The sequence below is a fragment of the Acipenser ruthenus genome, chromosome 11, assembly GCF_902713425.1.
Source record: "Acipenser ruthenus chromosome 11, fAciRut3.2 maternal haplotype, whole genome shotgun sequence".
In the NCBI taxonomy this organism is placed as follows: domain Eukaryota; kingdom Metazoa; phylum Chordata; class Actinopteri; order Acipenseriformes; family Acipenseridae; genus Acipenser; species Acipenser ruthenus.
In genome coordinates this window covers 3,344,467-3,370,175 of record NC_081199.1, presented here as the reverse complement: position 1 = coordinate 3,370,175, position 25,709 = coordinate 3,344,467, and the positions used below count along the sequence as shown (strand labels likewise).

General features: G+C 39.8%; 1 protein-coding gene across 2 annotated transcripts; it reads right to left on the bottom strand.

Annotated features, from left to right (window-relative positions):
* Nucleotides 1–1,422: 1,422 nt before the first annotated feature.
* Nucleotides 1,423–25,526, bottom strand: LOC117426752 (merlin-like). Of its 2 annotated transcripts, none has more exons than XM_034044692.3 (16): nt 24,366–25,525; nt 20,828–20,953; nt 20,519–20,641; nt 16,120–16,203; nt 13,323–13,391; nt 12,096–12,178; nt 11,382–11,457; nt 10,562–10,696; nt 10,382–10,456; nt 9,314–9,427; nt 8,825–8,947; nt 8,273–8,490; nt 7,567–7,672; nt 7,348–7,475; nt 6,721–6,880; nt 1,423–3,122 (listed from the first exon to the last, which is right to left on the bottom strand). In XM_034044692.3, the coding sequence occupies exons 1-16, from the start codon at nt 24,477–24,479 to the stop codon at nt 3,072–3,074; spliced, it is 1,785 nt and encodes a 594-aa protein (XP_033900583.2). In that variant the 5' UTR covers nt 24,480–25,525; the 3' UTR covers nt 1,423–3,071. The 2 variants fall into 2 exon arrangements, with proteins under 2 accessions (XP_033900583.2, XP_058888894.1); XM_059032911.1 differs by lacking the exon at nt 1,423–3,122 and adding an exon at nt 5,366–5,446 and having other exon boundaries at nt 24,366–25,526.
* Nucleotides 25,527–25,709: the final 183 nt, after the last annotated feature.

Genomic DNA, 25,709 nt, shown 5'->3' with positions numbered 1-25,709 from the left:
CTCAGACAGCCTCCTACGCGGTGACTTGCTGTGACAGCCTCACACGTTACCCCTTGGCAACTAATAAATAACTACAAAAAAAACTAAAACAAAACTTCACTTCAGCAGCTGGGAGTTTACATCTTGCTTCTTTTCTTCTCAGGATTATAAAACGTTTCACTCACAACCCCAAACTTGACATCTCTTCCACAGACATAAAAAATAAGGGGGGGGTTAACCCAGTCGTAACCGTTTTGTAGATCACGTCTCTTATGGTTCATCTACCTTGTCAGTTTTTGAACATGTAACACTGTGAACTATTTAACATGCTATTAATGTTGCTGTCTTGATGTTATCTTAGCATGAAAGTCCCAGACACTCTACTGTCATTGAGAGGCAAGAGGTTGCAAGACCCACTCTCAACTCTGACTTAAAGTTCTGCAACTCTTTTGATTCAAATCCAGCCAACAGCCTGCAATTTAATTGAGCCTGGGTGGTCTCAGACGAGCTCTGAATGGATTTTGGTCCTCCTTCACAAGAAACAGTACCTTGTACACATTCTTACTTCACTTAAAAACACAACTAAATCCACCAAAACCTTTTAGACGTGCAAGCTGAAGGACTCCTACCTCCTGTCAGCCTTTTCACAGCATGTTTTTAAGAACGGTTTTAAACCGCTAAGCGACAGTTTATAAGGACAAGCAGTACTTTAAAATAATTGTGAGGGCTGCTTTTACTTATTTCAGAAGTACAAAATGTCTATGCTTTTCTCTTCTCCCCCTCAGTGTGCTGCAATGCCTGGGGGTAACCCTACAGCTCTGATTATAAACCCTTTTAGAGGCATCTGGCAGCACAGCATTAGGGACTGAGGAGAGTCAGAAATGATCATACTCAAGTAAATTCATCTGCAGTTTTAATTTTCAGTTGTAATATTTTTAATTTCACGATTAAAAAGGCTGTCGAGTGCTTGTCTGCAAAAATGCTTCAAAAGGTGTGCTGGACCCAATCCCAAAGAGGCTGCCAGTCAGTATTTGCGCAAATCGATCCAGTGGATCCAATAGCAAACAAGCAGTAATTTTCATAGTTGTCATAGAGAGTATTATACAACATGAATAACACATATTTAGCAAGTTAATCATTATGAGTTGCATACTTTGTCTCTCAACTTGCTTGATAGTTTCAATAGTCATCGGGGTGAGCGCTTCACTGATCAATTTAGTAACACCCCCATATGCATGCATGTTAATTTAATAAATTAACTGAATGAAATGCAACTAATAAAGCCCTAAAAGAGAGAGCAAAATATTCACATTTGTAACACACATTACACCCACGTATTGATCTCCAGTAATCCAATCAAATGTGCTTGTTTAATGAACAACAAAATAAAAGCAGAGCTGAAAAACAAGGAAATGTAACAAAACACAAAATTCAATACCAACATGTTATTTATTTATTTATTTATTAATTAATAAAACCACAATGAACACTAAAATTCGATATATAGTCTGGCAGTGTGTTTTCTCTCTTCTCACCGACATCTAAATTATATATATATATATATATATATATATATATATATATATATATATATATATATATATAGCTGGTTTAGTCCCAGATTGTTTTGCTAGTGTACACAAGATTTGAAAAAGGTTTTACCCAGTATAGTCCAGCAGATAGCATTTCTGTTCCAAACAGGGACGTTCACTTCAATGATTATTGCCCTAGAATCTGCATTCTAATATTTCCTTCATTACAGAGATATCTCAAAATAATTCACTGGCTGTTGCACTTTATTCAAAAAAGAGGTATATTGCAATTAATGAGTGTTTGAAAATGCCCAGAAGTAACGATAAGTCCGTATAAGGGCCGAGGGTCAGCAAGATGGGACAAGTGAAGACCAAAATAGAGGGGAAAAAAATTTAAAAAAACCCAAACACAACGTGTTATAATATGTATTAAAACATATATTGTTTAAATATGGCGCTCGCATTAAAAATTTGATGCAAAGTAGGGCCTTAAACTTAGCAAAACTGAGTCTCGGGACGAAGAATTCAATTGACATGAAAAAAAAGAGAACGCGTCAATAGACCAGTTCATTACTGCTAATATACCCGATGGTAGTTCCATTAAAGGTGAAACAACTTCAATAGTAAATATGTCATTTCTGACCGTCACGTATGGACCACATTTCCATCTTAAAGACCCTTGTCCTTTGTCAAGATCCTGTCCTGGACTTAATAATGTACCAGTAAATTATGACTGTCCTTAATGTATTTAACACTTCTTAACAGCACTGTTCAGGAGCAGATACAAAATCAAATACATAGAATTGTCTAGTGCAGACTGTATGCTTATTGAACCACTGCATCCAAATACTGCATTTTGCACACAAAGCATTACATGCGCCCCTGCTCACGTTTGAGCACTGACCAGTAAAATCATTAGTGTTGTATTCTTCTTCTGAAAAAACTTCGTATTCGATACAGGTAACTTCTGGCATATAAATTTAAAGCTAATACTCATTAAACTCAAGCTTTGCATTCTTAAACTACAGTCTTAACAGTTTTGTTCTTTCTGGATTTTATGCAACTAGTGTATCATTTTACTGGATGCTTTGATTGGTTTGGAATGTGTTATTTATACAAACCAAAACAAATGTCAAAGTCAATATGCAAAGAAACTGTGGTATTAAAAGACCCAGATTGAAAAAATAATATTTTCTTTTAAAAATCCTCACCTAAAATCTGCCATCCTTTTAAAGACGGGAATTATAGACTACTATAACCTTTCCTGACGAGATCAAAATGATTGCCTGCTATTGCCGCAGCACAGCTAAGAGCTTATATATATAGCAGATGCCTTTGCAGTGTACTGCTGTCAGAAGTCATCCTTGTGGCTTGATGCCTGGCGCAGTAAAGCATGAGAAGTGATGAATATTAATATGATGTTAACACTTGGGTCCTGGGAGTTACTGCAGCTTTTACATGTGCTGTGGAAGTAAACATCATCCCCATGTAAACTTTGGTCTTTTGGTCATCGTGTTGCTCTCCCTCCTTGACATCCTGACAGGAATCTCTTTATCCTTTCTACAGCTCTTCAAAGAAGGCAACCCTGGTTTTTGTGCTTTGCAAAGTGAGCTGTAAAAAGAAAAAAAAAGTAGTATAAAAAATAAAGATAGAATCCTTGCTGAAACACGGAATTCCACCAGACTCTAAACGGTCTAAAATAAACTGCTATTTTTTATTTTATTACTATTTGTTTTTAAAAAGGAGGAAACCACCTGTTAAGTTTTATAAAACTAGAAACAAAACATATGGTAACATTCAAGTTTTGCTCTGCACTCCAAAGTAGCATTCCCTGCTTTATATCATTAAAAGCATGCAGTCGGGTTTCAGCCTCCATGCCCACCAGTAGGATGCGTACCTTCAAAAACTAAAGAAGGTAAAACTTCAAAACACTTGTCTGCTGTAGCTGACGTAGTTTCTTATACATGTTATCAGAACTCAGAATTGGAACCTACTTTGGAATGCCCTGAACTCAGAATTAGAACCTACTTTGGAATGCCCTGTGAGGTTCTGATACATACCCATGAAACAAACACTTGCAGGAAGACCCAAAAATTCAAAACGCAGAGCAAACCCAAACCAGAATAGTGAACACTGACAGTCGTGGGGATCAGCTGCGTTCCTTTGCAGTTCCATACCAGTATTTGTTTATTTCAGTCTTCAAGATAACTGCAGCTGCGGTGGTTTGGTTTGCGTCATGCCCAATTCTTGGCAATTTAGATTCTTTTGAAATTCCTGCCTTCAGACTTAAATAAATAAATAAATGTAAATATGGGGACTTAAAAGACACATGTACTGTTTATTTAGTGATTTCTGTTTTATTTTTTCAAGTCAATTTTTTGGACTTTGAAGGAGTGCCGTGGTGCTAATCAAAAAACATGATTTCTGGGACAGATAGGGATTTGTAGAGCCTGTGTTTACCAATCTTCTTCAATTTCACGCTCGGCAGGACGCTATATCCGAGACGGGGAGCTACTAGGGACGTGCCTCGTCACTACCCTGGCTGTGGAGGAGAGGGGGCGGACGGTTGGCTTTTCTCTTGCGAAGGCAATTATCTTGTGTCTGCCTTCATCTTGGCAGCGGTTCTCAAAGGAATCAATAGGGAACAGGAATTCTCTGACCTGCACGTGAGGTTCCAAAGAGTTTTTTGCACCACCAAGGTGATCAATTTTCCATCCAGCCTGCTGAAAATCTAATTAGTTGTTAATCACTGGACTGTGTTGTGCCAGCTCCTCTTAGTCTCACACTGATTCTGGCAGCTGGATGGAACAGTTTCGTTTTCATGCCTGCTTTCTTTCTAGGAAGGCTTGGTAGCGAGAGCGCTCTACAAGCGATTTCAGGCAGCAATGTGGGCTGGAAGACTAGAAGCAAAGGTTTCACAGGTAGGCTCTAGTTAGACATTACTGTCCACGGTTTCAGTACCAGTCAGTCCTTTTAATGTACAGTTTATTCAGCACATAAGACAGCACTGAGAGTTGACAAGCTGTGAATTATTCAGTGTACAGCAGGCTACACTACAATTAGTGATATCTATACATTTTTAAGGTCTTCAGTATTGTTTCTGTTATATTCACTGTTCCCCTATACTTGTCTCAGACTGGCTTCTGACCTCTATCTAGTGGCAATATGCTTCAGTGCTGCAATAGACCAAATGAAGCGTACAGTTAAAACAGCTTAAAAGGTCACATCTGATGACTTTCTGAAATGAACCAATTAACAGACAATAGGCAGCGACACAGCATAAAGCCCACAGCTGGTTAGACACATCTGTACTCACTACTGAAGCAACAGAACTCCTGCTTGAAATGTAAATGACCTACTGCAGTAGTGTGTTAATCTCCACCTGTGGTGTACAATTTGTAAATGTAATTCAATATTAAACGAACAACTGTTGTTTTTAGTTTTGTAAGTTATCGGTTTTGATCACGACAGCAGCTTGTTGTCCATCAATCATTTGTGACCGCTCAGGGCAGGCAGTCAAAACCTAATTTTCAGTAATTGATAGGCCATGACACTTTTCTCCCTATCCCAGTCCCCGATTGATTCAGGACTGGGGTGAGTAGGTAGTGGAGTAGGATGATTGGCAGATTTAGCTTTGGAAACCAGAGGAATGTGTTGAATCTCAAAGCAGCACTGTGACATGCAGTAGCTACTTAAAAAAACAACAGCATACATTCAAATAGATTTCAAACGTTCATTGAACAGTACAGTCAGGTTAATACAGTACACACACTCAGTGCAATTACCATGCAATTAGGAGAAATGCAGAGCAAACGCTCAAAAAACAGCTGTCCACTTATTAGTAGAAACATTCAGACAAGAATGTACACAGAGAGTACCTTTCAATACCAAACGGGCTGTCAAATGCAGACAGGTCTCCTGCCTTGGGACACATGCTACAGTAGGTGAAATAAGAACCAAATGGATCAAGATATGTTCACAAGGGCTGCGGGACAACCCAGATTGAACTGGCATTTGTGAATGAAGTCGAGAGGCTACAGAGCTGGTTACTGTGTGACACAAGGCACCATTCAAACCTTCAATCAATCAATCATCATAGATCCTAACTTGACAGACCGTCCATCCCATGTTATTTGGTCATTTAAAAATTCTATGTCGTAGACAATGAATGAAATTCTTCACTTCAAATGGTTCCACTCTGGTAAACTATTCCGCAGTGTGAACTAGAAAATATATAATGATGTTCTCTTTTCAGAGATGATTCAAATCCCGTTTAATTTAACAGGGTAATTTCAGTCTCACATGCAACTGACAGTAACCTTTCATGTATGACTTCACCAGCAGTCTCTTTCTAACTTGGTAGCGGTGCACACTTTTTATATTTTAAAATGGAAGCCTACGAAATGTTCAGCAATGGTACAAAAATAGTTCAAAATAAAAGCATTGCATGGTGGACCTACAGAAAAGCACGATCTGAAGATGATTTTCACTTTTCTCAGTACCACAAGACCGTTTCAGTCTGATCATCGGTTCTACTCCCTTAAATAAATCAGGTCAAGATGGATCACGTTAATGTGAAAAGGCCTCAAGTGAAGGGAGGTCCAGTGATTGGGAAGTCCCTGCGTGTTGTAATCTTTAAACCAAGTTTGTTAAATTGCATCTGATATTCAGGTTCAACTGCTTCATAACCTTGGCCTGTCCATCGGATTTCAGTTTAGTCGAGGCCGCACGGGACGAACGTGAAAGACATTTCCCAGCCAGATGACTCACAACCTACAACAAGCAAGACTTAATATGTGGAGCCTTTATTGTAACCTTGCAGGTTTAATATGGAAAAGGAAATCTTGTGAATATTTTATATATTATTTATCTTTCCTTCACATTGATTAAATCCAATGCAGAATCAATGAATGCTGAAACACTGTATTGAATCTTACTTGAAGGAAGTATTACCAACGTTTAATAAACCCGGCTTGTGAGTCAAATTGTTTCAGATTCTCATTCAATATGCATTTCATTGCCCAATACATTTTTCATCCATCAGGTCCAAAAACTATGACTATAATTTTGTATGTCATTGCATTTTCTAACAGGAAATTCATATTATTTGCCATATATCATTTGGACACCTAGCACAGCATTGGAATTGGTGAACGGGAAGCCTGATTTTATAATTACCTGTGCTGTATACAATCCTAAAGTAACGTACCTTTTTAATGGTGCTCTGCTTACTAGTTCCCCTGTCTGCATTCTCGTTGTGCAGGATGTCTAAGGGAGTCTCTCTCTCTTTCAGCTTCAGAGACTCAATCTCCGTTTTCAATTCATTCAGCTGCTCTTGCAGGTTTTTACTCTTTTGCATATACTCCACCCTACAAGGAGAATAACCCGACATTAGGCTGGTGTCAGACACAAAAGCATTTATTTGGGAATTAGGTTATCGGTGTTCAGGTGGTAAACTGTGGCACAATATGCCTGGTAAACATTGATCATTGCATACTACCGTTCCCCATCACCTACAGTATGTTTTTGTAAAATGTAATCTCTGCATCCCAGCTGCAATGACCAAATATGGTATTTCTGGTAAGTTCAGTCCAGATAATTTGGAATACAGTATATTTTTCACATTGGACTAAAACTCAAAACACACTCATATAGGTATCTTTACTGAACAGACACAAACATTTTCTTAATTTACTTTAATATTAAAACCAAGAGGTTTAAATTTACTGCCTTAGCACCAAATGATAAAAAAACGTGTACCCAAATTTATCTTGGATCCAGTCTTACTGGCCAGTCACTTTTATTAAAACGTGCATTGGCAAAACCAGAAACTTACTTCTCCTTCTCGATCTCCATGGACAGACGTTTCATGTCAGTATCTTTGAAATCGAAAGTGAGATTGTCACTGCTCAAGTTAAAGCTGGGGATATCAATGGGCAGGGCATTTGCATTGGAATTTGTCGTCTGAAAATAAAAACGCAGCAGGAAGTTAATAAAGCGCTCCCCGCTGGACTAGAACAGGTATATAAAGGCTGTCCCGGGGGGCTGTGCTTACCGTGTACGCAGACTTGCTGGTGATCTCCAGCAGCTTGTGTTTCGCCCTGCGTTCAGACTCCCGAGCTTCCTGCAAGTCCTGCTTCAGATGCTCTGCCTCTTTGGCCCTGAAGAAGAAAGAAAAAAAAAAACAAGCGAGATAAAAACTGCTCAAGTTGACCACGTTGCGTGGACAGGCTTGCTGAATCTGTGGTGGATGATCATAAACACTACGTGACCGAGACAAGGGATCCTGGGTAGGTGTGCATGCAACAGAAGAGCAGTGTAACTCATGCACCTCACATGATGTCTGGGGTTTGCAAACCTAATTGTTCCTTATGTGAGGATAACCTTGACTAGTGCTCCTAAACAGCGCCTGACAATTATAAATGCTGCAATACTGACGTATTGGGAAGAGAACTAAAGTCATCACAGTCTAAGTACTCTCTTTTCTCAGTCTCTGCTTTTACGACATTTAAGAAATCTGTATTTGAATGTAATCTGATTTAGACAAATTATGCTAGTATAATTGTAAAGCTTGTTTCAAGATATTTTTAACCAAAAACTGGAACACAAGGTCAAGGAGCCCTCCTTGGTTCTCTTATGCTGCAAACAAAGGAAAGCAAACAAGTGTTTGGGCAGATTCCCTAAATCAACGCCCTGATTAATGCGCCAGCGTGTACTGTGATAAAGCGCAGTGTGATGGTGTTCGTGAGGCCCCCGCACACCTCCTCTCAGACTCCTCTGCCATCTTGAGCGCTAGCATCTCTGCCTCCAGCACCTTCTGCTCCATCAGCCTTTTCTCCTGCTCGCTGCGGATGGACGTCACTTTGATCCGCTGCATCTCCTGCTCTGCCTCGGCTGCTTTCTGCGCCAGCAGCTTGGCTTCCTCTTCCGCAATCTGGGCTTTCTCATGCAGCAGTTCTGCCGTCTCCTCTGACCTCAGCTAAAGTGGGAACAAAAAACACAGCGACTTAATGCAGCTCATGAGGATAAACTAAACATAGACAATGAATAAATATATATGAATAAATAAATAAATATAGATGAACAAATAACTCTTTTCTTTTTGTTTTTCACCAGTTGGTTTACCTTACTTATAGTCCACCTGTAGCTGTCAAGATGTTTCTAATTGCAGTGAAAGCCTTCAACTAAACTATGACCCATGGAACACAAAGCTTGCTATTAGACAAGGGCGTTAGTTCCCTACGGAGTACTCCATACAAAACTAATCCGCAGTAGTCTATATAATAAATGAATAAATAACTAAAGTAGCTCACCAGGGCCTCATTGGCCATCTGAGCCTCGTCCTGCAGCTGGTGCAGCCTCCTCTCCAGCTCGTCTCGCACTCGCTCCGCCTCCTCTCTCAGCTGCTTCTCCCGGGCCAGCCTCTGACGCTCCATCTGGGCAGGCAGAAGAAATGCTGAGCACTGCGCTGCACACAGATGCTCAAAGACAGGAACGCTTTGCCCAGTGTTCTGATGGAACATGCCTTGAAAAGCATTGAGAGTACACTCTGGATTCTGAATACTCAACACCAAGGCCACTTACCCGTAATCAATCTGTTGAATTTGATTTGGTGTGGTGTGGAGATCGGACCAACGTACAGTTAGTACATTTTCTATGTTAAAAGTTAAAAACGCTTTTCATTTTGTTTTTGGAACTGGTTACCATAACAAGATGACTTATACGGATAGCTTCTGCGTTCAACAGTATAAAATACCAATGACACTGTGGCTGCCACCTCCTCTCTCACTCTCCCCCAGTACCTGCTGCCTTGCCTTCTCCTCCCTGGCTTGAGACTTCATCTGCTGGACTTCCAGCGAGTCCACTCTCCTCCTCCTCATGAACAGGTCATGATTCCCGATGCACAGCTGAAGAATCTGCAAGAACAAAAGGTGCAGCGTGTATGAAAGAGACCTTTCCATTTAAATCCCAGTTGGGTCAATTTCTACCTGCTATCAGTTGCTAATAACACCAAGTACCTAGTGATGCAATGCAGTTACTTAGTTACTGGCCCTTCCCTGTTTCACCCAAAGCTCCGCTCTAAAACCCAGCAGAACACAAGTTTACTCTCTTCAGTTTTTAAACACTGATAGATTACACTGGCTGTTGCATTTCTACTTTGATTGTATTGGTATTGAGAAAAGCCTTTCTTCTCTGTTAAATTCAGAGATGCACTCACATCTTAATTCAGGTTTATAATACTTGGCTCTTAAATGATATTGATCGGCCTGGGCTTTGAAAACACCAGGCTGAGTGCATCACTGATTTTCTGTAACTAAGTGGAAGAAACATACCCTTTGTTTACATCTGATATTATTGAATGAACACAGCTTGTGAGCTTGCCTCTGTAACTTTAAGAAAACGTTACAGCTCAGAACTATTTGGAAGACAATGAAACGGTTGTGTGGAACCAACTCGCTCACTCAGAATCCAGACTCACTTGAGCAAAAAAATAAATAAATAAATAAAACACCAAGATGAACACAGAGACTAAAATATAAAGAAAAGCCCAGTGAAATACCAGACCGTGTTTCCCCCTGGGTTCTGCTTGCACACATGTTTTAAAAGCACAAGTATAAAAAGCGACATTCCCCCTGGGGGGCAGACAGCGAGAGAGTGAGTCATGGCAGTAGATTGGGAAACGGGATATTCAAGCACACTTTGCACAACATTGTCATCCAGGTTTGATAGTTGTATTAAATAATTAACTCAAAAAGACCTGGAAGGAGGTTAAACTGGTAATCTGAGGTATAGGTGGACCTACAGGACTGGAATTGTGCACCCCTGCGTTATGTGCACTGTGCACCCCTGTGTTACGTGAATGCACTTACCAGCTTATTGACCCTTAACTTTGAAGAATTAAACTTGAACACGTCAATCTTTTTGTCCAAGGGCTTTATTGCAAACTGAAAAACAGAAAATGAAGAATAAAAATCAGTTTAAAATTTGTACCAGGACACAGGCAAATGACATGTGGCTTTTCCTCAACTGTGGCAGAACATGGTCAATACCTCTTTGTCGCTGTAGGAAATGTTGCGGATTTCGTTCCACGGGAAGGAGATTTTCGGAGTGAGTTTGTTCTGAGGATCGTAAATATGAAGTCCCATAGCATCCACCCCCAGCAGCAAATTGGTTCCCTTTTTGTTCTGTGTAAAACAAACCGGACAGGGACGAGTTATGAAAGAGGGTAATGTAATTCTGCACCACACGATTGTGTGTTGTGCTTAAATTAATTCATGACAAATTTTCACAGGCATGTTACTACGAAGAATCGACACAGGCACAAACACTGTAATGCCAAGCAATACCTTCAATACAATGCAAGATTTCAAACTGATAACCAATTACTAGCTATTCACACAACTTCATGTTGAAATTATTATTTTAATTAAGAAAAATCGGACAAATGGGATCATCATAGCAATTTGCAGAGATGCGGCCTGCCATCTGGACACTGGTCAATTGCTTAAGGGTTCATCCAACAGTAACATAACTACACAAAGCAGGCAGAAGGGAGGCACAGGTGTGGAGACATGCACGACGAAGCGTCACAATGGCCATCATATTCATCTCCTCTGGGATGAACTGGACAGCAATGGCTTCCAAGCCACGTGGCGACACACTGGCAGATCAGCTGCTGTTTAGCTGGTCAACCTGGAGCTATTTTTAAAATAAGACTGCCAGCACCATGCAGGAGTTTGTATCAAAAACAGACTGCACAGTGAACGTGCATGCAAGGGAAATGCCATTTTGAGCTTTTATTAGAACATCTTTAGGTTTTTAATTGTAATATCATTGTATCAGATCAGTCTCAACTGAGACGAGTCTTACCCTAATGAAAAAGTAGTTCACGCCGTACATCTCAAGATCCTGTGCTATCTTCAAATACTCCATCTCTGCCTCATCCCTGCAGAAAAATGAATTCATTAATAACAACACTAATAATAATACTAACACTCTACACAGTATCGTTTTTCACGATTTGTCCACTTTTTAAATCAACATATCCCTAGCTGGAAGAAGTGGGATATACAGAACCTTATATTCTGTGCATTACATTTACCCCTGTGACAGAGGTCCTAGTCTATAAATCACAACCTCAATCTGCTAGCTGCACAGCTAGGATATGTCTCTATCTCTTACTTAACACTCAGACCAGTTCTGCTATCATCTTCTGTGCTGAATTTGTGTGTTTTTAAAGGTTCCTTTAGGCAGTTTTCATTATTGAATTCACCAACAGCCCCCGTTTTGAAATTGTCTTTTTGAATTTGTTGACTCTAAAACACTTAAATTAGACCCACTCTGTTGATTTTCCCTTGGTCCTGCAGGCTCTCATTATTGGCCGTTCTATATTCGATTACCTAGCAGAGTCTCAATATGGAAATTAATTTATAACTTTAAAACACTAAATCATAAGATATGCAATGGGACCAAAAAAAGGAACTCTCTTTCGTGTTAGAATGTAGACAATTATACTGGAATCACGGACTCCCAGTCTGGTCCTACTATAGGTTGTCACTAGGACTGCAGGACTGTATAACAAACCTTGTTCTCCCTCTGTGTTCTGCATACCAGGCAGCAATTCTTTCCTCCCACATCTCAGGTGTCATCTGGTACAGGTTTATCACCTTGAGGGGATCGTAAAGGACACATGTATTTATTAGATTCATTTATTTGAAAGTGTCTAGCCAGGATAGGCTCTTGAGTTGCAACTAGTTTCCAGGAGAGCCCCAGATACATCAAACAAACACTCAGCTATACATCTTACATACACAATAAACAGCAAAGAAAAACAGCTTGCAACAACGGCAGCAGCAACATTAATCAATAACAGGATCAATTAACAGAAGATCCTGAGTTTCTGCGGGCTCAGCATCATCAGGTAAAGCATTCCATAGCCTGGCATATGAAAATGCATGCGTTCCAAAACCGGATTTAAAAGCCGAGGGACTGTAAACGCAAAGCAGTTCTCTGATCTTGAGGAATATGTTGCAGACATAAAACCGGAAAGATATTGTGGAGAATGCCCATTTAAAACAGTTACATTTTAAAAACATCTTTTAAATCTTTTCTGTGCTCAAGGGAGCTGTGTTAGGTTAAAAAAAGACTATAATGTAAATGTCATGTGGTTGAATTGGGTTTGCATGGTTGACCAGCTGTGGTGACATGATTTATAACTGGTTCAAATACCTGGGATCTGAATAATACCAATACTACCGTAACTCCCCCAGTCCATTCTAGTGCTGTCTGTTCCAGAGTATAAACCCTGACTACAAAACACTTAATTCCAACAGTTTTTATATCTTTACTGATGGAAATCTTGTAAACGCTTCACTGTTTATACAGCTAGCTCTCTGCTGTAGACCTGCTACTGATGTACCGCAAACTCCAATCTGAGGTTTTTCATTTACTAATCCTGTCTGTCTCAAAGAAATAATCTATCTCTCAAGCTCTCACTCTGTTACATTATTGTGTGAAGAGATTTATAAAGAACAGATTCATTGGGATGCAACACCTCATTTTCAAGGATGTCCAGGGATGAAAAAAAAAACAAGACTGGGGGTTTAGATCTTTGACAACTAGAAAATAAAATATCCCAAAGGGCATTCACAGAGCATTTAGGACAGCCGTGTTATTTTGAGTACAGTTCCCCTTTAAGAGCTGAATATTTCTTGCTGTTGTTTTTATTAGGGTTAGGTTTTATAAAATAAAAAGGTAAAAGGGTAAATGAACCGCAGGTAGCTAGCTGTCCAGGAGACGCGGACTGCTCACCCTCTTCGGAAGCAGTTCTTCTTGAGCCAGAAACCCAGGCTTGTGCGCACCAGGGTCATAATCTCCATACTGAAAAACAAGGGGACAATGTTAGAGCAAGATTCTTAACTCCAAAAGGGGTCTGTTAATACCCCTCAAAAACGCCACCTGAAGAGACTGTGTAAAGGGGTGCTAGTCTAAATAAGAGGGAGGTCTTCAGGCGCGGCGAGTGTATTATATTATTAAATGAATTGTTATTTGTAGAATGCATTCCTTGAAATAAGAAAACCAATTGCACAAGTAATTAAGAAAGCATTATATGAGCACTAGTTCAGAGGGTCTCATAAGCCTGCTAAACAAATCCAACAATGAAAATGAATTCAGCCTTCCTCCCATCATGGAAGCAGCCTAGGACACGTTTAAGTACATATTAAAATCCTGAGGCTCCAAATAATAGTGTCATTAAATCTTGCTGTTTGGGGGCTTTATAATACGATCAATCACTCCCAACATGATGAAAGTGTGCTCAGAATCTCTGCATCAGAAGAGATAGCGACACTTAGTGTGGGAGACCCGCTAGGGCATGAACCACAGCAAAAAGTGCTACCAACATCTAAAAAAATAAAGAGATGAAAACATATCAACAATGGCAAATAATGACAACCGAAAACCCGGTCTTAATGTTAAATTAACATGCAGTCAATGTAAAACTATAATTGTGTGAATTAAACAGCCACACATGAACCCTTTCAGTCCTAAATTATGGATTGTAACTCTTGGTTAGCACTCCTTTCAGTTGGGTTGCTTGTATAGAGAATGTAAAACGCCACGTAACCTGACAACAAACTAATCTTGAGAAACAGCTCAAATGAAACACTCCAGCTTTGACATTACAGTTAGGTTTTCTTTGTGATTTTGTCCTTGAGTGTAGCAAAGCCTGTTGGCTTAGAATAGCCTTTGTATTACTGGGAGCGTGATCTGGCATAAGGAATGGGGTTTGAGAATTTGTTTGTCATTTGGAATCAGTAGTTGATATGGAATCAGCAGTGCTGACTGGAAGTTAAATTAAGAGTGTGTGTGCCACACAGGGTAATGCTTTCTACAACACAGAGGAGCAATAAGACATGTAGCTACATGCATGTAAGCACAATGAACTGTTCTTCCAATATAACACTGAACTTAACCAGGATCATCCAGCATCAGCCATAACTATTAATACACTCAATAGTGATCAATTTAGAAATACTGAAAAGAAACTAAAATTCAATGACACACGTTTCGACTAGAAGTCTCTGTCAATGTCTACTGCGTCTACTTTTTGTTTTTTTAGAACACATACAGTTGTGCATGTTTTGTGTTCATGTTTATTTAAAAGCACATTCTAGTTTTGTTTGGGAAAATTTTATAATTTTTTTAAAGGTTTTAATCAGCATGTAATCAATGGTTCTGATTTAATCGAGACTTCTGGTGGGACACGTGTCCAGTTTCTCTCCGAATCCTAAAGCACTTTTTCCAAATTAAGAGTAATTAAGAAACGATTAACTGAAAGCGATTCAGCACAAAGTCCGAATGCATTATTAAACTTCATTTGGTATCCAATTAGGGATTGCAGTGCAGATTTTTGTTCAGTAGCCAACAAAGTTTTTTGTGCTACTGCTGAAGCCCAGGACTCCTGGTAGACTTTCGTGCATTGCAATGAATCCCTTTATTGATCAGTCACAAGATGAAATTAAAATGTATATATTTGCACAGAATTAAATTTTCAAAAAAACAAATCTTAACTTGATTAACCTCTAAGATGGATCAACTAGGCTATGTCGATTTAACTGCAATGGCGGCATTGCTCAGAAAGTGTTGAATAAAGCAGTCCTTGTTACACAGCCTTAACAAGATCTCCCACGTATCACGATGCACCTCACGCTTGCACGCATGCCAGCGAGTCTTCTCGTGCTGTTCTGCACCAGCAGGGTGCACAGTCCTTTAGCAGAGCCTTTCAGGGCAGCTGCTGTGCGTCAGCTTGATGCAGTGCAAGGTGACAGCGCTGAAACCTCCCCGAGAGCCCCTCCGCATGCAAACCAGCTCCCTGCTCTCCGCACGCTGACACACGCAGCCCTGCCTTGAGCTGCAACAACCTCTGACTCACTTTGTGGGATGACAAAGTTATCAGCTTTCCTGGAGGAAAAACACTTCATTTCAATGTCAGATACCAAAAACCTGCTCTGTAATCATCTATATGCATCAGGTCAGGTAAAAATCTCTCTATTATTTCTGCACCGTTGGGCTATGATTGGCCAGCAAAGCGTTTGAGGCAAGATTTATCTTTGGAACAACTTAACAGAAATGGAGGTTACTGCCTGGAATCTTGTGTTCAAGAATCAGTTTTATGCCACAAATGAAAAATGACCAAATAACTTTGTTGAAGTTCAGTTTCTTTAATGTATTGTGTTATTTTAGAAAAGACTATTTTTAAATACTCTGCAGTGCTCTTCCATGTTGTCCAATCACCCAAGTACAGCGTCAGTAGCAGATTTAGATTGAAACTGTAAACTGGCCAAAAAAAATCAAGGAATTTGACAATTACAAATAGAGCTACAGATCCAGCAATCCATTCTGAATATTTCCAAAACCATCACATCGAAGTCAGACACAGGTCTGATCAATTGCAATTAGGCTCAGAAACTTTGAGCCAGAGTAGACTTTATACACTATCAGAAGATTATTGTTGAAAACTGTTTACACTGTAGCTAAAGTCCACTTGTATAGAAGGAGCATCTGAGCAGTCATCAGAAGCAGGGTTTGAATGCATGCTTGTTCATACCTTTGCCTGCACAGCGTAGGAAGCCAGAAGGACTGAAGCTTCAGGTGGGCAATAGATTTCTTCATCCAAAATCTCCTTCTTCACCTGAAAAGGGGTTAAGAATGTTAGCCCTGCCTTGTGCCTGTTTGGGACACACTGATCTGATGTAAATATGAGAAATCCTGCAACGTTAGTATCGGGTGTTAAAATGTTCTTTAATGCTTTGAAGTCTGATCCACCACGGTTACCAAATCATGAAAACCTTAAAAGCCGAAAGCATTTAAGTTTATATAACGACTGACCTAAATACCATATTCCTACTTCAGGATAAGCAGCTGTCAGAGGGGAATACCAAGGGACACTAAAGTCTTTCTTCGCAACATATTTTCAATGTTGAGTTTTAAGTCCAGTTACAGACAGCACATTTCTGAAACTACAGTATAAGGCAAACAGCAGGAGATGTTTGCATTTCAAGTGAAGCTTGGATGTCATTGAAGTAAGTGATTTTTCCAAACTTTCCTTCTTTCATTCAAAAAACATCTCTTTTATTCTTAGTGGAATCAATGCCCTCCCATCGGGTACTATTGAGCTACAGAGCAGCACCCTGTCTGTCAAGTTTAAAAAGCCTTATTTGTTCCCATAATAGCCACTAATATTGTTCTTTAGAACTGGTATTAGGAATACATGGTAGTGTTTCAAAGGCAATGTAGTTTTAATAAAATCAAGACGTTAAATCTCAGTTTACCCCGTGTAAAGCTCTTATTGTATTACTTGTATTGTAACACTTGAAATGTATTTGCTTACGATTGAAAGTTGCCCTGGATAAGGGTGTCTGCTAAGAAATAAATAATAATAATAATAAAGAAATACAAGTCAAAAAATAACATTATAAAAGAAACGCCATCAAACAATCATTTCAGTGCTTCGCCAAAGGCAGAAAACACAGCCAGTGTTCAGCAGCAGAGATCTCCTATTTCATATTTGATTTTGTTTTTATTTTAACAGAGTTTAGGGCTAAAAGCATCAGACTGTTTGTGAAAGACAGCACAAGGACAGGGGGGTAAGGAAGGCTGGGGGGGGGATCAGTACATTCCTTTTAACAAACCAAAGCTTTCATCAAATGTTCCTTTCAACAGACTATCGATTTAGGGTGCAGTCTTAAATGAGAATTTGTTTTTTTAATAGAGAAGAGATACAGTTCTTCACCTTAATCAGTCAGTACCCCAAAATTAGGGGATGACTTTCAGGCTGTTTATTAGTTCCAGTACCCATAGTCCATCGAACCATGCTCTGTGATACTGTGATTGTGTATAGCAAGTTCAGCAAAGAATCTCATTATAAAAAATAATCAAAACCATTAAGAAATCATGCATAGCTAAGCTTTTTTTTTATTCTTTAAGTGCAGACTTGGAAACTGATTTAAATTGAAAGAGAATAGCAATACAATGTGTTGTTTCTTATGAAATCCGAGAGCCACAGTCTAATGTTTTCTGCATATATATGATTACTGTACTGATTTGGAATTCATTAACCACGATGTGTCTGAAATCTGTAAACACTTGACTGCTTGCTGTTTTACTTTTCTTAATTTAATAAAAAGTCTTTTGCATGTAGATGCTTGGTGCTTAGTGACTCTGAGCCTGTAAAACTCGGTTATGAATCAGTTCAGTACTTCAGATTATAAAATAGTATCCAATGCCAAGCAAGACCCTGCTCAGCTCTACTGTCACACTGCCTCATGGAAGGTAGCCCAAGATCAGTGCTAATTGATCAAAGATGATTGTGCAAACCGACCAAAGATTACATTGGGATACTCTCTAGAACAACGAGGGCACATCTTGATCACATTGCCAATATCGTCACAGAGATTTTCCTCTTTAATGACAGTTTCTGCATTTTGAATGCACAAACTCACTGCTTTTGGATTAAAAAGCCGCCAGGAAGATCTCAGCTTGTGAAATGTATCTGTTCTTGATCAACTAAATTGGTTGCCATTATCTGTGAAGCGGTCTGCTGTTGCATTAAGAGGAAATCAACTTCCTATTTTATGAACTGCTTGCATTTAATGAAACTTCAGATGTACCAATCACTGCACATTACAAACACAAAGAACAAAAGAGAATTGGATTTATTTACTGGAGAAGGGCTGGGGTGGACAAATACCTCCCATAGACATAGGGAATACAGAAATCATTGAGCTGAAGCTGTAATATCCAAGTGTTATGTCCAGACCAGTCTATATATTTTCTTTTATTCCTAAACAAAAGGTATGGTATCCTGGTAAATTATTTTTTCCCAGAAGGTATACACCTTTGTGGAATTAGGAAAAACACATTTGAAAACTGATGATGTTGTTAAAAACACATGTGGGTTTTACTGCAGTTTTTAATGAACTACATTACTTTTCACAGGAGATCATTCCTGGAGTAAACGCTTTGAAAATATGACCCATTACATCTAATGCTCTGTAATTTCACCAAGACCTGAATCCTGTACTCGCATTGACCTTCACTACCTAAACTGAAAAAAAATTAAAAGAAAGACAAGGAGACTGGTAATGGCAACAGTTGTATTAATCTGGTGTCCCTCACAGCCTAATTAATTGATCCTTCCAGTTTAATAAACCTCAGCATCACTTTCTAATAAGACCTGACCCCCTCAAGCACAACCTAGCTGTTGATCAGCCCAGCAATTCCCTGGAGCGCTGGTGTGTGCGAGAGTGTGAATGCATTATATATAGCTTCTGCTTCACTGCACTCCATCAGTGAAAGAGATTATTGATCAGCCTCATCCAGGGCATAAACCTGTATCGAAAAGCTAAATAGAAAGAAAGAAAGAAAGAAAGAAAGAAAGAAAGAAAGAAAGAAAGAAGTCAACAGGTTTCATAATTCAGTGGGCCGAGACAGATGTATACTACTGGTGTCCATCACATACATTTCACTTACTGTATCAGCTTCACTAACTTGTACTCAAGGTGTAATGAAGGCACTCGTTTTTGTGTGAGTTTTAAGTAAATGTAAGGGCCCTGTTGCATTTTGAAGGAAGGCGCATTTTCTAAGAGGGATAAAAACCATTCAAAGGTAACTAGCAAAAACAACTGAACTGCAGTACAGAGCAGCTGATTACTTCTGAATACTTTCTTGTCACTTTCATTCTGGTAATTCTGTTCTATTCCTCTGTGAAAAATTTGCTTGAAAAACAATGTCTATAAATTGAGCAAATAACACACACACACACAGAGGACTTCATTTTCTGTTTGGAATACTATCTTTGGGCGCATTTATATCATGTACAGAGACTTTCCTTAAATACCAAAAACAGGGTGACGAAACTTACAGGAAGGTTCCAATCAAAGTCTTATTTACCAGGATCCACTGCAACGTGTCAACATTTCCCTTAGCAAGCCTGCCCCCTGCTGGAGAAACACCTATACTACCCAAACGAGCTTCCAGAGGTTTGCTGAGGTTTTAACAGTGTGCTACAGAAGTGTACCAAGTAGTCACACACACACAACCAACACATGTTGGTCTACCAACAACACAGCGCTCTGATTTTGTTAAAAGTTTTGACAGTTTCCATCCTGCTACATCAGAACAGCAAGGCTCTCCTAGCACTAGTCTTGGACTACTAAAATATTAGTAATTCCAGGATTGCTGGTAATCAGGGTCTGTGAAACCAGTCCTAAAGGTTTAAGCTTGGGAAGTTATTTCTTGTTGATATCAGATTCCTTGGTTTTCAGTCAGCATTAAACCAAGGAAAACGACATTCTCGATAATAAATTCTGCACCTTTACATCACATTTGTTTTATAAGGTGACACATTTGCATTCCACTATTCTGGCCGTCATCACAGCACTGTATTCGATGGGCTGGGAATCCTGACAGCAAGCGCACACGTGGAAATGGCAGCTCTTCCTCCTATAGTTTCCTTAGTTAGCCCAACACACAAACCTTGCTTCTAGTGCAAATTAAGGGCAGGGCAAGCGGGAATAGGATACAAAGGCATACAGCCACAACTCTGGAAATAATCTTGTTTGATCTGTCATCTGCCTGCAGGTTTTCTTTTGTGCTCGGGGGCATCTGAAACCTCTGAGCATTGTGGTGTAAAAACACAGAGTGGATAGGATCTGTCACACGGCTTCAGCTTTGCTAACCGTCTCCAACAAGCTCGATGGGAGCGTGACCAGGGACAGGGGAAGGAAACGCCAACTCATTTTTATATAGAAACAGGAAGACACCCCAGACCCTTATAATACAACCTCACATCAGGGGCCCGTTACCATGAGCCAAAATCACAGTTTCAACTAGTGCCTTCCTCAGGGTGCACCTCATACACCAAGTCAGGGCTCCAAGCACAAGATATAGGATGTACATTTCCTCTGGGTGTGTCCTGCCAGTCACAGCATTCCCACCCAGCATACCTGCAGGAAGAAGAGGTGCTGTGTGATGTCCTGTACAAGCTCCTCCTCTGCGTTTTCCGGGTAGAATTTGGCCAGGAAATTGAAGGTGATTGGCTCTTCTTTAGATACATCGTGATCCAAGACCTTCAGAAAATGAAGAAATAAACACATTCATCAAATGAAGTACAAACAGTCGTTCACTTAAACCTGAGGTGTACTCCACAGTTCACAGCAGAAACAGAACATGGATCTCATCCACAACTTTGTGTAGCTGATGGTGGTCAGCTTCCACCTTTCTATTCACATTACTGGAATCTGGGCTGGTCTTACCTTCTTGTCCATTTTGAGCCAGGCGACAGTGTCCTTTATATTGTACTGAAGTCCAAAGAACCAGGACTCCCTGAGCCCCACGGTCCTACACACCAGGTCAAACAAGTCCTTCCCTTTCCATTTGACCTATATAGACAAACACGAGGGCAAAGGTCAGCCATGTGCTTAATGAAGTTGGACGCTTACTGTACATAGCGATTACTGTGTAAACGTCACAATTATTTTCTTGCTTTTTCAAGTGCTGCCTAATATCTAGATTAACTGGAGCACCACTCTCACTCTCACCCCTCCCCTCAAGAACATACGAAAGATTACATTTCTCATCACATTGGTTCAAGTAATGCTTGGGACGAGCTCCAACGAACATCAGAAACTTTTTTAGTAACCCTCATTATAGTTAATACTATAATCATGCAAATCCTTTCAGGAAAGCATCCGATGATAACACGAGACAACCCCTGCCTGAAGGATGTGTGTGCTGTGAAATGAAATACTGGGTGCTGGATATGCAGGATTTGTAAGACTCTTCATCTCCGACAGATTTACTATCTCCACATTTTTTATCAAGAGCGTGGCCGATGAATAATGTATAAAGCGATTTTGTGACAGGAACTTGTGGGACTAATTTCTTGGGAGCGTGGAAGATATGTACATGACAAGGGTATGCTTTAGCAAGCAGGGATTGCCAGAAATTGCTGAATAGGTAGCAAAGCACAATGCTTTTGTGTGGCAACGGAAATCTCTTTGATTTTCACTTTAAACTGCTAGGACTTGCAAGAAGGTTAAAATATATGTATATATGTATATAAGGAGTTGGTTAAAACTTAAAGTTCTTAATGTGAATTGGGCCACATAAAGAAATAACTCCTTGTCAAGGGATGTAAAGGGACTGTGCTCTTAGTGTTTAACTCATTCAGCGCAAAGTAACTAATAGCAGAAAGTGTATTCTAGTGCAAAATAAATACAAAGAGAGCATAGATACAGAAGGTAAGTTTACTGGGCTGCTGCTTCATTCCTAGTCCTGCACACACAGGTCTGCAGTGTTAAAAGAGTTCACTTCTCAATAATATCTCTGTGTGGAGGGATCACGGTAGAAAGACTCGGAGAGTCTCTCCAAATCAACTCCCACACCCCTGCCATGACTCTGATGTGCAATGGGGGGGGTGTCACAGCTGGAATATTGACAGTGTTCCAGGTTCAGATCTCAAAAGGACAGGGTACGAGTTCTGAAATATGAAATCAAAGCAAAGGTCACTGTACAGCCAGTACCAGGGCCATTCGCCTGCCTCATTCCTCTTGGTATATTCTGTACAAGTTCAGATCAACAAGCCAAGCTAACTGATTGCAACGGGATCCTACAATGCCGTATGCAGACAAGAAACAATACATGTGCAATGCTTGAATCAGGGCTGGGCAGAACTTTCCAATGCAGAAAGAGTCATTTGACAAATACAAACCTTCTCAAGAAACTCTGTTCCCATTAATTTTAGTATTTTCTAGCGATTCTTTTGAACCCGTGCTGATGTGGAATGGCCATCACAAGGACTGGGTATTAAAATAATACACTAAATGGATCAAAGTGCTCGTTCAGACTTTTTTTCCGCCAGTCGGATTTAATAAAAGGCATCACACGTTTCAATGTCATCTGTTTAGTGTTAAATTAAAAAGCATTCCTCAGCCATGAGCAACTCATTTCCTGTTATCCTGAATCTGACAAAAGCAGAGGAGACGACTCGCTTTGCTGGCCGTTCAGCTTTTTAATATTCAGTTTACTGGCTCCTCAGATTTTACAGAGGAGGCGCGGGTGAAAAGTCTGCAGCTATCCTGATTCAACACTGCCAGAAAGCGCAGTTTTAATAAACATTTTTGACACCGATAGGTTTCAGGTTTTAGGCTGTTTCATTGTTTTGAGGTTTGTAAACAGTGTATTATTAAAGATTAAAATTGCTTAAATTATTTTTTTCAAGTTGTTGGGGTTTTTTTTAACTTTTCATTATTATTTATTTCTTAGCAGACGCCCTTATCCAGGACGACTTACAATTGTTACAAGATATCACAATATTTTTTACATACTATTACCCATTCATACAGTTGGGTTTTTACTGGAGCAATCTAGGTAAAGTACCTTGCTCAAGGGTACAGCAGCAGTGTCCCACACCTGGGATTGAACCCACGACCCTCCAGTCAAGAGTCCAGAGCCCTAACCACTACTCCGCACTGCTGTCTTTTCATGTTTTCAAATCCTCCTCAGTGATTCGTATTGCAGGAACTCACAGATTTTTTTTTTTTTTTTTTTTGTATTAGTCTGTGTTAAGGAGCTCGGGAACTGTTTTCACTTCTAGTTGCCCGTCACAGACACATGCAAAGCAGGCTTGATGATCCAGCGCTTCTTTCTATCAGCAGGCGCCAGCGCCATCTAGTGCACAACTGTGTATTACCAGGGAAACCAAATGAAAACTTGTTTCCAAAGTGGCACTGGCTCTTACTTCTATAGACACTTAGCCTGTGGTGCATACATTTACAGCAAGCAACTACAGCTTAAAACCAGCTCCTGAACGGAGATATAGGAACTATAAAACAGACTTATCAAATAACAAAAAACACAATATTTGAGTCATTGCAATTCAAACCACTGAATAACTGCTGACAATATAAAATGCTAAGGAAGGGAAGAAAAATACAGTTTAGTGACGTGCTGTTTATTATTATTATTATTATTATTACCTTCTGAATGTATTATGGCTTATTTTGAAGGCACTGAAAGACTTCTAGTGGAAACGTTTGTCATTGAATTTAAGTTTTTTGTTTTTTTTTTCTAAATTCAGCACTCTTGAGTGTTTCACAGTTGTGGATGAAGCAAACACAGGCTAGACCAGTCAAAAGTGTCTATGACACTCCTACTCTGGTCACTAGATAGGGATGACACTTACAAACAAAGACACTGGCTGATCCAGCCTATGAAATAGGCTCTATATGTACTTTATATTACTGTCAACTGTACCTGTAGCACGTCTTCTGAACTCAGGCCACAGCATCTTAAAAACACACAACTAATAACTGCATCAAGAACGACAGTACTGTGTCTATTCAAAAAGCAAAGGCATACAGTACCATACTGGCCCACCCTAGCCCAAGTTTTAAAAATAACGCTATTTACACCACTGCTGTGCAAATAAAAACACTTTACTTACAGCACTATAACCCAATCATTAAACGGTGTGCTGCTGTCAATATTAACAATGGTTAAGATTAAGGTTAGGTATTACATTTTTTTGGTTTCCCCAATAATAATAATTGTTAATAATGAAAGGTTAGGGTTGGCGGGGCTACGATTAGGGTCATTAAATTAAATAATATTAGGCGTTAACATCAGTGGTGAATCAGTCAGTGGTTCTGGCAGGTTCCAAGCTGTTCTGGGGACATATTTGCACGGATTGGAACGCTCGCCAGCCAATGAGATAGCTCCCTTTACTCTTGCAGGGTTAATAGACTGGAATACTGTAATATATCCCGGGCAGCACCACGCTTGTGTGCTCACCTCACAGCTGAACTCCATCTCTGCATCCATCGTGACGATCCTCACGCTGAAGCTTTTGGTCTGCTTCCTCTTCAGGGAGCTCAGACCCATCCTGGACGCTAGGGCACGTGCCATGGTCAAACAAATTTTAAAAAAAAGAAAAACTGGAATTTATACTCAAGTTAGAAATTCCGTCTCTAAAGCACATCAAATGGTTGGTCGTCAAGCTACGTTTTATTTCGGGTAAAGAAATAAGAATGCCAATGCTCCGAGACAAATCGAAAGAGTTCAAGTCTCTATGGCAACAGAAAGAAGTTTCACAGCGAGAGAGAGAGGTCCGGGTGCTGCTGATGATGAAAGGCGGAGTGCGTTTTTGAGTTCCATTTAACCGATTTTCTTGTAAATCTTCCTTTATACAAGAGATCATTCAGCACTTTATCATTGTATTAAAGATCAATTTGTTAAAATCACCATTTAAGTCGTATAGTTGTGTATGTTAATGAATTTTCTCACCAAAGAATATACAACCTGGGGTCCGTATACAGAATTAACATCTGTTATTAAGTCTCGTTTAAAATCGCCTTTGCTGTCATTCTCTTAGTTAACAGTAGTTAATCCCTTCTCAATGCGTGTTTCGTACTTCTTAAATCTCGTTGTAAATACACGAAGTGATGTTGAGTTGTTTTCACAGAGGTTTGTTGTGGTAATGACTCACACGACAGCTGTACAACTACGTAGCCTCTTCGACTCCTGCCGGCTGCAGCGAAACCCCAAAAAAACGCAGTTTCGATTCTGCACTGTGAAATGCAAGCAAAGTCCGTTACACAGCTATGAAGCAACCTCACGTTTCGTATCCAGAACGCGTAGCAGCTGGTTTAAATCCACGCATTGTCTGTGTGATTCATTCCACTTCACGCGAACATGCTGTGTTGATGGGTTTTTTTCCCCCAGCAGTTTGTCTTCTGTTTTTGTATTTCATTCCATCGCAGTTCTGAAACAAAACAACTACGTTCTATTAATTTTCTATAACCCATAAAAATATACCTTTAAAAAAATAATAATAAAACGACTCCCAAGTTACAAAAATTAAAAACCAAACAGCGACAAAACTTGAGCAAACTGAGACTACCCTAACATGCCTGCCGTGGAGAAGGCCATAAACCCGCCCATCTAACTCCGATTGGACCACTTTGAAGGGTTCTGTCAAAAGAAAGCCCAGCCATTGGTGGATCAAAATGATTAATTATTCAGTAGTTAAACACTGAAATATCATTGTTTAGAGTAAACATCAATCATTTCCCAACGGTACCGCCCAATTCTATGCCAACCAGCCACATAAACCAGGCTCCTAACTGTGTCAGGAAG